The sequence below is a fragment of the Mixophyes fleayi genome, chromosome 11 (assembly GCF_038048845.1).
Source record: "Mixophyes fleayi isolate aMixFle1 chromosome 11, aMixFle1.hap1, whole genome shotgun sequence".
In the NCBI taxonomy this organism is placed as follows: Eukaryota; Metazoa; Chordata; class Amphibia; order Anura; family Limnodynastidae; genus Mixophyes; species Mixophyes fleayi.
In genome coordinates, this window is record NC_134412.1 from 39,821,418 (window position 1) to 39,836,116 (window position 14,699).

The 14,699-nt window shown below is 40.8% G+C and overlaps 2 protein-coding genes across 2 annotated transcripts in view; both read right to left on the minus strand.

Moving 5' to 3' along the window:
- IZUMO2 (IZUMO family member 2) overlaps positions 1–14,699 on the minus strand; it is an 84,922-nt gene that overhangs the window by 48,842 nt on the left and 21,381 nt on the right. The gene's annotated exons all lie outside the window — the stretch shown is intronic.
- MPV17L (MPV17 mitochondrial inner membrane protein like) lies at positions 5,700–11,086 on the minus strand. The gene is made up of 4 exons (XM_075191052.1): positions 10,584–11,086; positions 10,224–10,294; positions 9,235–9,264; positions 5,700–6,166 (listed from the first exon to the last, which is right to left on the minus strand). Exons 1-4 carry the CDS (start codon positions 10,888–10,890, stop codon positions 5,957–5,959), a joined length of 618 nt encoding a protein of 205 aa, XP_075047153.1. The 5' UTR covers positions 10,891–11,086; the 3' UTR covers positions 5,700–5,956.

Genomic DNA, 14,699 nt, shown 5'->3' on the forward strand with positions numbered 1-14,699 from the left:
CTTAAATAGAAAACAATTCAGCCGGCATAGACTGTACAATATAAAACAAAATGGACCAAGGTAGTTTGGTGGCTGTCTATGACCCCCCTGCTCCACTTGTAGTTAAATAGAAAAAAAGCGGCCCGCATGGACTGAACAATATAAAACTAAATGGACAAAGGTAGTTTGGTGTCTAGTCGTCAATACCCCGGTGCGGGGGGGGGGGGGGGAAGGGAGGCGGAGGGGAGATCTAGCAACAAAGGTACAGAAGACAAATTATCTTGCAGCAAGTAGGCCAGCCGGCGTACTTGTATTTATTGCAGGTATAATAACTAGGTACACTCACTCATCATAGATAAGCCGTAAACAAACAGGGTTGCTGTAAAAATGGCACAGTCTTGTAGCCAAACGTTTAATGTTGGCAGTGGATAGCTCCTAGTGTTCAAGCCAGCCGGCTGAGTACCTAAATTGGATATGAACAATAAGGAGTCAAAAGACAATTACTGTAAGCCCAAGTGGAACATAAATCAGAGAGTGGAAATAATAATACCTGGATACAGTGTGCAATAGATGTACTTGTAAAACAAGATGTGCGGTAGAGGAATCCAGATACGGACGGTAACTCAGAGGTAAGAATGAAAAGTTCCCATAGAGGGTTAATAAGTCCTAGGAAACAAATAGTCACGTTTTCAAAAGCTGAAATCGGAAGAGTCTGTATGGCGCTTGTCTGTGAGTCTCTGAACCGGACTAGCAAATAGTGAAGTGAAAGCCGTTAGACGGTATCCGGAATTGCGGCTAGGAGATATGTGGTGTAGGACGAGGGCAGTGCACTTACCCTATCCGGGAGTCCATCCTCCAAGTGTCCAGTTCTTTAACTTGTCCTCCTAATCTGTACCTCACGCAAGGCGAACCCACCGGAAGTGTGGGGAATTAAAGGGCCGGTTTTTCGCGCATGCGTGCTTGAGGAAGAAGTACTGGAACGCCGCAGAGTCGGAATAAGATGTTGAAATAATATCGATATCACAATAAATGTTCTGTGTAAAATCCTTTTTATTCTCATTAAGCCAGGTATCTCCTCCCTTCTTTTCTGGGGCAATAGTACTGCTTACGAGTTGGGTTTTTAGATTGTCTGATTTTATTAAATTGTGGTTTCGGGGGTAGGATATTTCTTAGATCTTTGTCTCCCAGCAGAATATTCCAATGTTTTTTGAAAATATGTTCGACTTTCTTTGCATCTTTACTCTATTTGGTGACAAAGGGAAGAATGGGTTTATTGCTTGGGTTCTGGTTAGCTGGTGATGTCTTTCTTTCAAGAAGGGTATCCCTATTCAAGTTCCTGACTTGATTGTAGGCAGACTCTATGTCCTCTGGTCTATATTTTTTCTCTAGGAATCTCTCTTTTAGGTTGAGGACCTGCTCATCAAACTGTGCCATGTGTGTACAGTTACGTCTCAGTCTAGTGTATTGACCCTTTGGGATGTTTTTTAACCAATTAGGGTGATGACTACTGGATGTATGGATGTAGGAATTACAGTCTACCTTTTTGAAAAAATTCTTGGTAGCTATCTGGCCATTGTCAATATAGATTTCGAGATCAAGAAATTCTACTTTAGTGGCGCTAGCGTGGTGGGTAAATGCCATATTTAATTTGTTATCGTTGATGTATTGGAGGAATGATTCAAGTGTGGTGTGGTCTCCCTTCCAAATACAAAATACGCCATCTATATATATACGTCAGCCATAGATGGACATTATCACGAAAAGGGTTGTTGTTGAAGATGTATGATTCCTCCCAGTGGGCTACAAACAGGTTTGCGTAACTTGGCGCAAACTTTGCGCCCATAGCAGTCCCGCAAACCTGTCTGTAGTAGTTCCCACTGGTCCAGAAGTAGTTGTGATGAAGTTCAAAGGATATGCTGTCAATCAGGAAGTCTATCTGATCTGGGGGAAGGTCTGATAATTTATCTAAAACCAACCTAGTGTATTCACAGCCCACCTTATGGTCGATAATGGTGTAGAGGGAAACTACATCGCATGTAAGGACTAGGAAGTCATTTTCCCACTGTATATGTTTAAGGGCCTCTAAGAGGTGGCCAGTGTCTCTCAAGTAGCTCCGTTGTTGGACAACTAGTGGTTGCAAGTAAAAGTCAATATAACTGGATAGGCAGTTTGGTGTCTGTCTGTGTATGACACCCTACCCTTATCGTGAAATTGACAAAACAGCAGCCTTTCAAGACTGTGCGTGATATAGAAATGCCCCAAGTCTCTTTCCTATTTGGGGTAGATTGCACCCTACACTTATACCTATAAGTATAATTATTTTTTTTGGGGTGTGTTTATTTCCCTGATTTAAAAAGACTATGTACTTTTACATAGGCTTTACCAGATGACGTACAGGGAAGACTACCATCAGGACTAGTAGGCAGCACCTGCTTGCTGATCCTGCTCATATGTGGACTGCTTTGAATCCATTTTAATGAGCCCAAAGCACTTGTAGTGCAAAATATTCAATAGATAGTGCTGCTAGATAAGACTTTATGCAGCCAGAAAAATTGTTGTTTCACGTTGGGGAATATGGGACACCCCAAAGCACTTGTAGTGCAAAATATTTAATAGATAGTGCTGCTAGAAATGACTTTTTGCAGCCAGAAAAATTATTGTTTCACACCGGGGAATATGGGACACCCCAAAGCACTTGTAGTGCAAAATATTAAAAAAATGCCTCCTCTATCCTGCTCTAACAATTGCTAGAAGAATTGCTAGCAGAATTTCAATACTAATTGAAAGAATAAGGTATACAATAATTGCTCTGTCCCTGCTCTAATACAGCCTGTGACCTAACTCTGCTCTCTCCCTCTGTCAAATGGCGATGGATTGCTGTGGAGGCGGGTATTTATGCATTTCAAATATCGTGAGAACCGAGCTGAGATCCGACGATGTCACGATGACGTTTTGCCTCGATTTCGAATCCGAATGGGTGGGAGAGTACCGAGCCTGCTCGGCTTGGTACTCGGATAGGGGAAGTTCGGGCGGGTTCGGATCTCGGGGAACCGAGCCCGCCCATCTCTAATTAATATAGCTTAATTTGAATATAGCTTTAGTAACTGTAACTAAAGTGCTTAAATACACAGATTGAATAACAATGACACTGTACTTCCAGAGTTGGACGCTAGTCCATTTTACTTTCAGAAGGTACGCATTTCCCTAATGTGCCCGAAAAATGCGTAAGTGTAAGTCCCTATGTAGGCAAAGATGCATTTTACACTTACTACTCTCTACACTAGGTGGAAAGGGGGAGGGATGTGCAGTGAAGGAGTGTTAACATACTTCCTGCCTATTTAGGGCCTGATTCATTAAGGAAAGTCAGACAAAAAAAAAGGAGTACATGTTCACCGGGAATAAACCATGTTACAATGCAAGGAGTGCAAATTAGTTACTTATTTTGCACATAAGTTTAAATACTGGCTGTGTTTCCATCTAGCACACAAATACTTGATAGCTTTATTTTTACACTGAAATTTAAAGTTGATCTAGGACTTGCCCTACCCCAACTATAAATCTGTCGCCACATTTTACATTTACCTCCCCCTCCAATGCAACATGTTTTTGCCCAGGTGCAAAGTTACTCCTTTTGCATTCTTTACTCTCCTTAATGACTCAGACTTAAATCCCTTTGTACCATACTGCTCTGTCTTTAAATGAGGCCACATTACTCATGACATTAACCCCTTTAGCTTGAGACATTGCTAGAAGGAGTTGCAGAGACACCATTGCCAGCCAAACTGCACAACTTTCACTAAAAGCCATTTTGCACAGATCCCAGTGCTATTTTTATTTGACACTTCGTCCACTGCAGTTGAAATGGGACAAGTTGTTGCATGAATAAGAAGTGATCAGGGGCCTCATAAGCAGGAAGACTCAGAATCCCCTCCTCATTCCTGGCACACTCATACCTACAGTCCTTCTAGAGCCTGGCCTCTTCTTTTCGTCAAATCCTATGCAGAACAAGGAAACTGCAGTATAATCTGTTCTGACAGTCCACTGAAGTAATAGAGTTGGTCCTGGGGGAACTGCATTGAATCAGCAGAGAGCATTGTGGGTTTTCCCAATCTTGTTTTCTATACAAAATTGCACCCCCTTTTTAACCTCAGTGGGCAAGTTTGTGTCCCAGGCTCCTTCTCATTCTTCCACCTCTGCTAATACCGCTGCTATGCCCACTAGAATACATCAGCCTTATTTATTGACTACAGCAGTGGTTCCCAAACTTTTGCAGTTCGCGGCACCCTTAGAGTCTCCAAGGCACCCCTCCAAAATAATTTCTGAGCAGTCCTGTTTTAGAAGTAGTTGGGTCAAAAAATTGTAATAAGTATTTAGGTCACAACAGAAATACTTATTTAGTTGTATGCAAAAATGCCCCTCTGCATCCAGGCACACTGCCCCCTCTGCATCCAGACACACTGCCCTCTCTCACGTTGCCCCCTCTGCCCTCTGTCACTTTGTCCCCCTCCTCTGCTCTCTGTCACGCTGTCCCCCTCCTCTGCCCTCTGTCCCCCTCCTCTGCTCTCTGTCCCCCTCCTCTGCCACGATCCCTCTCACTCTGCCCCGCGCCAGCCATAGAAAAAAGAAAGAAAACAGAAACTTACCAATCTGTTTTCTTTTTTTTTTCTATGGCTGGCCCGCGGCACCCCAGTGACAGCGCAGGGGTGCCGTGGCGCACAGTTTGGGAACCGCCGGACTATAGTATTTGCATACCTTACAGCATTCATACATCAGGACAAACAAGCCCAGTCTCCTAACTGCACAAACTATGTCCCAGTCATCCATTTTAAGGCAGAGTTCTAGCTATTAACGTGCAATTCCCTCAGCCTTTGGGCTCCGCTATTCGGGACGATCCCACCAAAATCGGGACAGTTAAGAGGGACGTCTTTATTTTATTATTTTCAGCAGCAGATGATTCAGCACATTGTCCAGTTGTATTGAACTTTATTAACAACATTTAAAAACATAATGTACAGTAGTTGTCACAATAAACATATGAATAAACATTTGTCAAAGAATTCATGTGAATCAGAATTAAAGTACAAAACTAGCAGCCTACAATGGTTGATGAAGCTTTCAAAAGACTTCCATGGTCTTCAACCACTATAAGAACTTCAAACAATGATCTGATAAAACAATTTATAGTTGTCAATTTATGAGTACCAATGGTAATATAAGTAGAGTCAAACAGGTGAACTATCTCAGTTCCACAAAACACCCTAGTGTAATATAAATATATTAAACACACAGCAAAATGAACAATTCTGTTTTTTAATAGGTTTTCTAGTCTTTTTTCATAAAAAAATAATTGAATGTTTTATGCATACATTGTCCACAAAATAGCTGTAAAACATAATGCACAATGAATTAATATTTCAGTGTTTAGACAATCATGGTTATTAACGCTTCACTATTTGTTCCCAAAAGACAACCTTAAGGGCAGTGTCAGACAGGAGTATTTAGAATGCTGAGATTTTCTGACCAGGAAACCATGGTGTTCTACAGAGATGCTTTGTGAGCGTAACATTAAAGCGACTAGAGAACAACACAGAAGAATCACGTTAGTAGCAGAAGATGGCAAACCCCATTCACTATCACGTCATGCTGACTGTACATATCATCGCCTTGAAATGCAAAGATTTTTTGGTCAGAAAATTACAGTATTCTAAAACGCTAAAGTGTGCCAACTAATAGCACCATTAACATAAATACATCATCATCATTTATTTATATAGCGCCACTGAATACAAACACCTGCTCAGCATCACAGTGGTGCAGAACCAATTTTTTTTTTACCTGACCTAAAATGTCAAATGTAATGTCAAATGAGGTAGTTTCCGAAACATATCACATATCTGACAATCAAGAGAGACACCAAAATAGGTCTGAGAAATAATAGATATTTGTGTCCAGCTGCAACAAAAATCAGATCAGTTCATTATTTGGCAGATTTCTTTTCTTCTTTTTCCTCTTTTTCCGTTTGGGCAGTCATTTTACCACCAATGATTGGCAAGGTCTGCAGGAACCGTGTAGTCACCTGATCAATGTCTCTGTTCCGTATATAGCAGAGAAATGTGGTCCATAGAAAGGCGCATACCCCAATGTAGGCAGTTCTGACAAATGGTGGTATAATGCTGAAATTTATTGTCTGTAAATACAGATATAAAACATAGTAAACAAAAATAAATGCATCATAAAACAACACAGATATTATATTTTAAAGGAGATCTATTTGCATAGTATTGGTTGAAATGCATTACTCCAGCTTTAATTTTCTGACAAACAGATCTGATTACTTTATTTCATAGGGGTAAGTGTATTAAAGTCCGGTTTTTTCAACTCGCCGGGAATCGGCGAGTTGACAGCTAAAATTTAAAGCCTTGTAATAACCATTATTCTCTTCTAATTCTCCTTGATCTCTCTGCTGCATTTGATACTGTTGACCACTCTCTCCTCATACAAACGCTAAAAGCCCTAGGTCTTGAAGGCACTGTCCTATCCTGATTCTCATCCTACCTATCTAATCGCTCTTTCAGTGTTAATTTCTCTGGATCCACCTCTGCTCTGTTTCCTTTATCAGTTGGAGTACCACAAGGCTCAGTCCTAGGTCCTCTGCTATTCTCTATCTACACAACTTCTCTTGGAAAACTAATAAGCTCCTTTTCAGTATCATCTCTATGCGGATGATACACAAATTTATCTATCCTCTCCTGATCTTTCACCATCTGTGTTGTCTCGTGTTACTGACTGTCTTTCTGCCATTTCATCTTGGATGTCTTCTCGCCAACTCAAACTCAATCTTTCAAAAACTGAATTAATAATATTCCCACCCAAAAACAGAAGCTTCCTGCCTGACATTTCTATTTCTGTTGATAACATGACCATAAATCCCACCCTGCAAGCTCGTTGCCTAGGTGTAATCCTTGATTCACAACTGTCGTTTATTCCCCACATCAACTCTATATCTAAATCATGTTACATACACCTAAAGAACATTTCCAGAATACGCACATATCTGACACAAGACACCGCAAAAACATTAATTCATGCACTCATCGTCTCCCGCATCGACTATTGCAATTCCCTCCATACTGGTCTTCCCAAAGTCAGACTTGAACCCCTACAATCTATTTTGCACGCAGCGGCTAGATTGATTTTCCTTACTAACCGTTATTCCTCTGCTGAGCCACTCTGTCAATCTCTACATTGGCTGCCTGTATTTCAACAAATCCAATATAAAATTCTTCTACTAACATACAAGGCCATCAACCAAATTGCATCGACACACATTTCCTCACTTGTCTCAAAATATCTCCCAACTCGACACCTCCGTTCTGCACAAGATCTGCGTCTCTCTTCCACTCTCATCACATCCTCCCACTCTCGGTTAGAGGACTTTTTTCGGGCTGCACCCACTTTGTGGAATTCCCTCCCTCGCACAGTAAGACTTTCCTCTAGTCTCCAAACCTTTAAGCGTTCACTGAAAACGCACCTCTTCAGACAAGGTTATGATATTCCTCAACCACCATCTTAATTTCCCTAGATTACCATCCTCTACACTGCTAACGCAAGACAACAATCCTCTGACCAACATTGCAACACAAACAGCCCACTCAATACTTTTACCTTTGCGTTCTAGCTGGTCCATTGTGCAATATGATGTAGCACATGCCCTTGTATTTCTAACTCCCATTGTCCTACAGATTGTAAGCTTGCGAGCAGGGTTCTCTTACCTCTATGTCTGTATGTATTACCCAGTATTGTCTTATCAATGTTTGTTCCCAGTTGTAAAGCGCTACGGAATTTACTGGCGCTATATAAATAAATGACGATTATGATGATGAAGTTTCCAGCTGTCAACTCGCCGATTCCCGGCGAGTTGAAAAAAACGAACATTTACCCCATAGTCCCCAAACTCTCCATAAATTGAAAAATGGTGACTTCTAAACTATAGGGTATCCTTGCCTAAGTCTATGGAACTAAATTGCAACTCATTTGAAAAATTTCAGGTAAGCATTTTATTGTCAACACTACTGGCAGCAAAGTACTCCTCTATATCTCTTGCATACATGGAAATAGGCAACAGTGGTAAGTCTCCGAATCCCAGACTAATAAAATTAAAACTAAATGGTTAAACTCTGAATGAACAGTTGTTGTAGCTTAATGGCAAGCAAGAGAATATAAACAAAATTAAAATTCTTCTGCTGGTGCAGAGCTGTAATCGTATATAGGCTGATGCAGAGCTGTAATCATATAGAGGCTGATGCAGAGCTGTAAACATAAAGGGGCTGATGTAGAGCTGTAATCGTAAAGGGGCTGATGCAGAGCTGTAATTGTATAGAGGCTGATGCAGAGCTGTAATCATATAGGGGCTGATGCAGAGCTGTAATCATATAGGGGCTGATGCAGAGCTGTAATCGTATAGAGGCTGATGCAGAGCTGTAATCGTATAGAGGTTGATGCAGAGCTGTAATCGTATAGGGGCTGATGCAGAGCTGTACTCAAAACGGGAGTAACTTACTCTTAAAAAGAAGAGCACAGAAAACAAGTGCTTTTCCGACCATATGCATCTAGAGAGGTGTCCGCCTCTGCATCAGCAGCATATGCACCTGGTTTATGAGAAGTCATCATCAGCGCATATTTGCCCTATAGCAGGAGCAGAACATATGACTGCTAACAGGCGTATATGCGTGCCTCTGCAGGTCTGCATGAGTTGCAGTTGCGCAATCCTGCCTTTGTGTACTCGGCCCGCTTTTGCACGCTCCTTCCCTCCCCAGTCTCACCTCTCCAGACACAGGCAGGTGTAAGTGCCAGAATCACACAAGTCTGCATAGGAGGATATGTGTGAGCCCACTTTCTGGGCATGGGCAGTGATGTAATGCAAACTGGCATACCTCCCACTCTACATCAGATCTATAATATTTCTTTGTACAAAAATAAAATGCAGAAAACAATTATTTTGAATTACCTCTGGCATTAATCCTGTGTCACACTGCACAGTCACTGCTTTATAACATGACACTAATTACTAGATGACCGGTTACAATATTAGGCATTTTTTATGTCCATTATTCCACTTTCAAAAAATACTATGAGCAAAGCTACCAGACTAGGTGACTGTTGTACACATGCCTTTCAGTGTATGGTTAGCAAGCTACCACAAATAAAATCTGTTGTCAAAGGATCTTAGTTTATTTTGTGCTTTCTTGATCTTACCTGAAACACTGTCCAACACAATATTCCGGTCTGTGATGAGAAAGAAGACAAAACATTGTATTTATTAAATAGATTAGATGTTTTATTTAAAAAATATATATTTTATTTAAGAAATAAGTGTATGACTAGTGTCAGGTACCCAAAATAGGATTTTGAGGGCTGTCATGGTAGATTTATTGAAAGGCAGCAAAGATTTGTGTCTAAGACAGCAATGTTTGATGTTGAGTGTGAAATATAGGGGAAAGGCCTAATTAAAATGTCACTTTAACGTAACTTCTATTTTGTTAGAAGATTTGTTATCTCTTAATATCTGTTGCACTTCTTAATAGCTGTGTGAGTCTTCACATCATTAGATATGGTATTTGCGCTGTTTTGCAGTTTAACCAGTATTATTTCTACCAACTAGGTAAAACCCAGACTATACTAGTGGAATATGTGCATTTTCAATGTACTTTTAGTATTAATCAACTTCACTACTAATACATAGTTGCCTACTCTCCCGGAATGTCCGGGAGACTCCTGAATTTCTCCAGCACTCACGGGAGAGCAGGCAAACCTCCCGATTCCCTAAGAACTCAATAGTAAGGTGGCGGAGCTTATGACGTGAATCACGCATCATCATGGCCCCGCCCCCTGCTGTAATTGGTCAAAAGAAAAGATTGATGTTAAGGAGGTGGGGCCAAATGGCACCTCCCCCCACCACCAGGCCCCACCCCCAACACGCCCACCTCCCCCGATCTCCCAGGGCACTAATTGCCAATGTTGGCAAGTATGTTCTAATAACTGTAAATAAATTAAAACTATATTTGCTTCCTTCAATGTAGATCTAAAGAAAAAAACCAAAAACTCACATTAACATATTTCTACATCAGATGCCGCGCCATACTGGTGTTGGGCAATCTATAGTTAGTTATGCTGTAAACTATACAATCATGATTTTTGGACACTTTGATATGATATCATTAAAATGTACACAGTCAAGTCATTACCTTGTAAGTTGGCCAAAATTTCTCTTTTAAGTTTTTAAAAATGTCTTTTTCTCTATCCAGAAGACTTAAACCTATAAAAGTACAACAAGCTTTTAATAGTAATCATGAAACAGAACTAAATAACTGTTCAATAGAAGCTTATATTTGACAACAATTTGCCATTGCATTGTAACAGACTTCTAAATAAAGATACCAGATTTTGTTACTTAGAGTTACAGAATGTCAGGACATATTGACCTATGAACTTGTCCAGTATATTCAAGAATCATATAATTAGAGATGACTGTTTGGTTTCCACTTTGGAGTTCACACATACACACAGGGATGCTTAAAATGTAGTTAAAAAAGAAACAAATTTACCTGTGTAGAAAGCGCTGATTGTTATTGGTGCAGCCATTAACTGATCACATGCTACCTTCCTTATGACGTTCAGGGGCGCAGACCCTGGAAATGTTCGTTCTATGAATCTCAGCCAGAAGAAGTTAAAATTGGCATGAAAGCAAAATCCCACAATACCCACTTTAGCAGTTTGCTTAAAATCAATTGGCTCATTGGGTCCTTTCGAGAGTCTCTGCTGTACAATATCAGCTGAAGCGAAAAGAGAGCCATAAATTGTCACATTGGTCAACCAGGGATGTCTTTTTGTGAAGTGTACAAGGACACGCATTTTTGGCTCACAGAAAAATAAACAGAAATATTGCAAATCACAAAAACTTAAGAGTTCCAAGCAATAGTGACAATTGCTCCCTGTCAATTTCCAATTTCAATTACTTGTTCTTTTTATGAACAATTTTTGCAGCTTATTTTGAATGTGAATATTAAAGGAATAGGAATTGTTTTACTTCCACACTTATGCCTTAATAAAAAAATATCAGTGGTCTTTTAAGATCTTGAAAATGCTGTGTATTGTTCTTCTGTGTTTAAATTCAAACTTTTCTTCAGTCCTAAAAAAGACTAAAACAATAACAAGATTAAAACATACCACCCATGTGTGTTACTTTGTGTCAATGTATAGTGTTGTGAAATAACTTCTTTGTATGCCCTATACAAGACTACTCATGTGGTTTTAAAGTGCTCATAATCAGCCAAATCATTCATATCCTGTGGAAATACTGCATTTGAATTTAAAGCATAAACTAAAGGAACAAGTACAGATGTTTGACCAATGCAACATAGGAATACAATTTCAAAGTACTGTACATTTTACCAGTTGCATACAGTATATACACATCACAGCATCTGAAGTCATGATGAACTTACTACACACCCACATATGACATTGCCACTGGAAAGCAACATAATAATATTAATATAAACTTGTTATATCTGTAAATACTAATTTTGAATATACTGTATATTAACATTAACTGAAACGCGGTCAACAGGCATTAGTGACAAGTCCTGCTTCCAATTTGTCCCTGATTTTAGGATGGAACAAAATTAAAGTCTACACCTGATAAGAGGGGTTCCAGTTGTCTGTCCAATCCCTGATAACAGCTCCCAAACCCAGAGCATCCATGTAACATTGTGATTATAACGTACAAAGGAATATTCCCAAACCTAGAGCATCACTGTAACATTGTGATCACACCGTACAAAGGAATATTACCATACCTGGAGAATGTTTATTTTCTAAATAAGTAATGTTTTCTGTAATGGAGTGGTTCCCAACTTCTCATGTTGTTACAAATAAGCCAACACAAATGTCTAGTTTTTTAGGTTTTTTTTGTGACACATCTTTGTTAATGTGTAGTGATTGTGTGAAACTGGATTCAAGAAAATAATTAAAAAAAAAGGTATACAAGGTCTCTCATTTGTCTTTTAAATGTCTACATATCATTAATATGATACTGCATTTACAGTATTTTATTTCCTTCTTATATTTTCTTTTCATCTATCACTCTCAAATTCATAGTCACCAACTGTCCTAATCCCCAGGGATTGTCCTAGGCTTTCAAGATTTGCGCAATGAGCCCCCCCTTCCCCCCTCTATTCATTAGGAATTAGAATTTAATTATTGAAAATGAGTATTTACAATGCAAAAATTGGATTTTTGTACTTACCGTAAAATCTCTTTCACTTAACATAATGCTCACCGTGGGGTATAGTGGGCGCTGTGTGGAGTAAGGCACTAAAAGTCTGTCTAGCCTGCTCCCCTCCCCTTTATGCCCCTTCCAGCTATCAAAATCAGTTTATTTAACTAACAAAGCCACAAGAGAGGGCGTACACAACCAACAGAACAAACAACAAAACTGTCAGAACAAAGGATGGGGACACAGTTTGTCCCCCAAACTGTGTCCCCAAACTGTGTCCCTAAACTGTGTTAAGAAAAAGAGATTTTATGGCAAGTACAAAAATCGCATTTTCACTTGCACCTACAGTTGTGGGACACTGCTCACCGTGGGGTGGTCCCAAAGCTGCCCTTATGGGTGGGAATGCTCAGAATCAGCGGCCCTTAGAACTTTACGGCAAAACCTTGTGTCTTTGGAAGCAAAGACATGGAATCTATAGAATTTTGCAAATGTTTGGACAGAAGACCAGGTAGCCGCCCAGCACAACTGCTCGACTGTGGCCCCCTGCCACACTGCCCAGGAGGCACTGACCGATCTGGTAGCATGAGCATTAAGACCTTCAGGAACTGGAGATCCCTCAGAAACATAAGCCTGACTGATTGTGTCCTTAATCCATCTAGCTGTAGTTTGTGTCACGGTAGGACTGCAGGAGGAGCTGCCGACGGGACACAACTAAACAAGGAGGCACAGAGTCTAACTCACCCCTGGTATTCACCAGGGACCCCCGCAAGGAGGTGTGGACTTGGCTGCGTGAGGTATGCAGGTTGCGGTTCTCCAAGTTAGTCACCAGTGCAGTAATGTGGAACAGGAATAGTCGAACGGTGCGGATCAGAAGCCAAACAGGAGCGAAGTACCCAAGGATAATGCAAAGAATGGTCAGAGGGAAGCTAGAGGTCAGAACCAAACAGACGAGAATGGTACCAGAGATAACACAAGAGAGTAGTCCGGAGATCAAGCCAAAGGTCAGAGCCAAAACACAATACTGGAACAGGAACAAAAGGCTGGAGCTGGTGAACCAATACTCTGGCGCCAAATACAGCCAGAAGGAGGTTTAAATAGAGGGAAGTACTCCTTGATTTGTGCAGCGGTTTTCGGGGGTCAAAAAGCAACCAATCGCAAAGCAGAAAGAGAGTCTCTAGTCGCTAAGCGACGGAATGAGATGCTCTGCACATGCGGGCACAGCGTAGCTACCCGGAACCAGGAAGAGCGTTCCGTTGCTAGGCAGCGGGGCACAGTCAGTGAGATGCATGCTGGCACTTGGAGAACCACAAGTGCCAACATGCCCTGACACCCATGGCTGGCTGAGACCAATAGTTTGACAAAACAAAATGTTTACAAAACCACAACACCCTCTTTAAAACCACATACATTTAATAAAAATAATAAAACCCCAATAAATACAGTAAACACCCTCATTCATACCACATATATTTATTAACAATAAGAAAACCCCAAAATACTTACCAATCAGATTTCTTCTTTCGTCAGCAGCTTTTAATCCAAAAATGCTTGTAAACCATGTCCCAATTTATAATTCCAAAGTCCTTGCTTGAAAACCATGTCCATAAGTAAATGTGTAATTAAAAAGTCCCGACTTGAAAACCATGTCCATAAATAAATTTATAATTCCAAAGACCCTGCTTGTAAAGTCCATAACTACATTTTGGCCAGGAGGGCCCCATTGTTGATTGCAGTCTTCTTATCTTCAGCCCAGGAGGGGCCTCACATTTGTATTCCACTCCGGAACATGCTTGGTTAAAAAATAAAAAAAGATGAGAAGCCGCTAAACGGCTTGTACAGTGTACAAGCTCCGATACGCAATGAACTTAGCTCAGCTGCGAGGTCTATTTATAGTATAAGGGGTTTTCCCATAACAGCGTGGGAAAATCTCAACCCCAATTTACAGTATGTAAGCGGGTGTAATTGACTCTATATAATATATTTAACACTATATATATATCAACGATCTCAAACACACAGAAATATGTAAACTGACAGCAGATATCTAACTGGCTCTCTCTCCCCAGGGAAATCTCTGCGCACATCACAAGCAGAAAATGGCAACTAAGGAGCCCGAATGCTGGGAAAACAACTGGGGCATGTCCTAACCCATGTCCTCCTATGTAAAAGCGGCGCTCTAGAAATCTGCCCACAGAGTGATACAACCAGGTGAGGGCTGCAATCAGTGAGACAGCCCCTCACCAATGATGTGCCCCTGCTACCTTAGCATCCACCACTAATGTAATTTCCAGTTTTTCTCATGATCAGCTAAGACACTTCAGACTGGGAGACCAGTTGCTGCAGCCATGGACCCCGGGGTGGTCTGCAACGCTGCCCTGGCAATGGATGGGTCCTAGATGACCGTTTCGGTGCTAGGTGACCCTTTAACCAGGATTCGGCAATC

Excerpts from the sequence above, each read along its gene's own strand:
- MPV17L (XM_075191052.1), bottom strand. The coding sequence starts at position 10,890 with ATGCGTGTCCTTGTACACTTCACAAAAAGACATCCCTGGTTGACCAAT. Across the intron at positions 9,265-10,223 it reads AATTTTGGCCAACTTACAAG|ACCGGAATATTGTGTTGGAC; the intron begins GTAATGACTTGA and ends TTCTCATCACAG. Across the intron at positions 6,167-9,234 it reads TGTGTTGGACAGTGTTTCAG|ACAATAAATTTCAGCATTAT; the intron begins GTAAGATCAAGA and ends CTGTATTTACAG.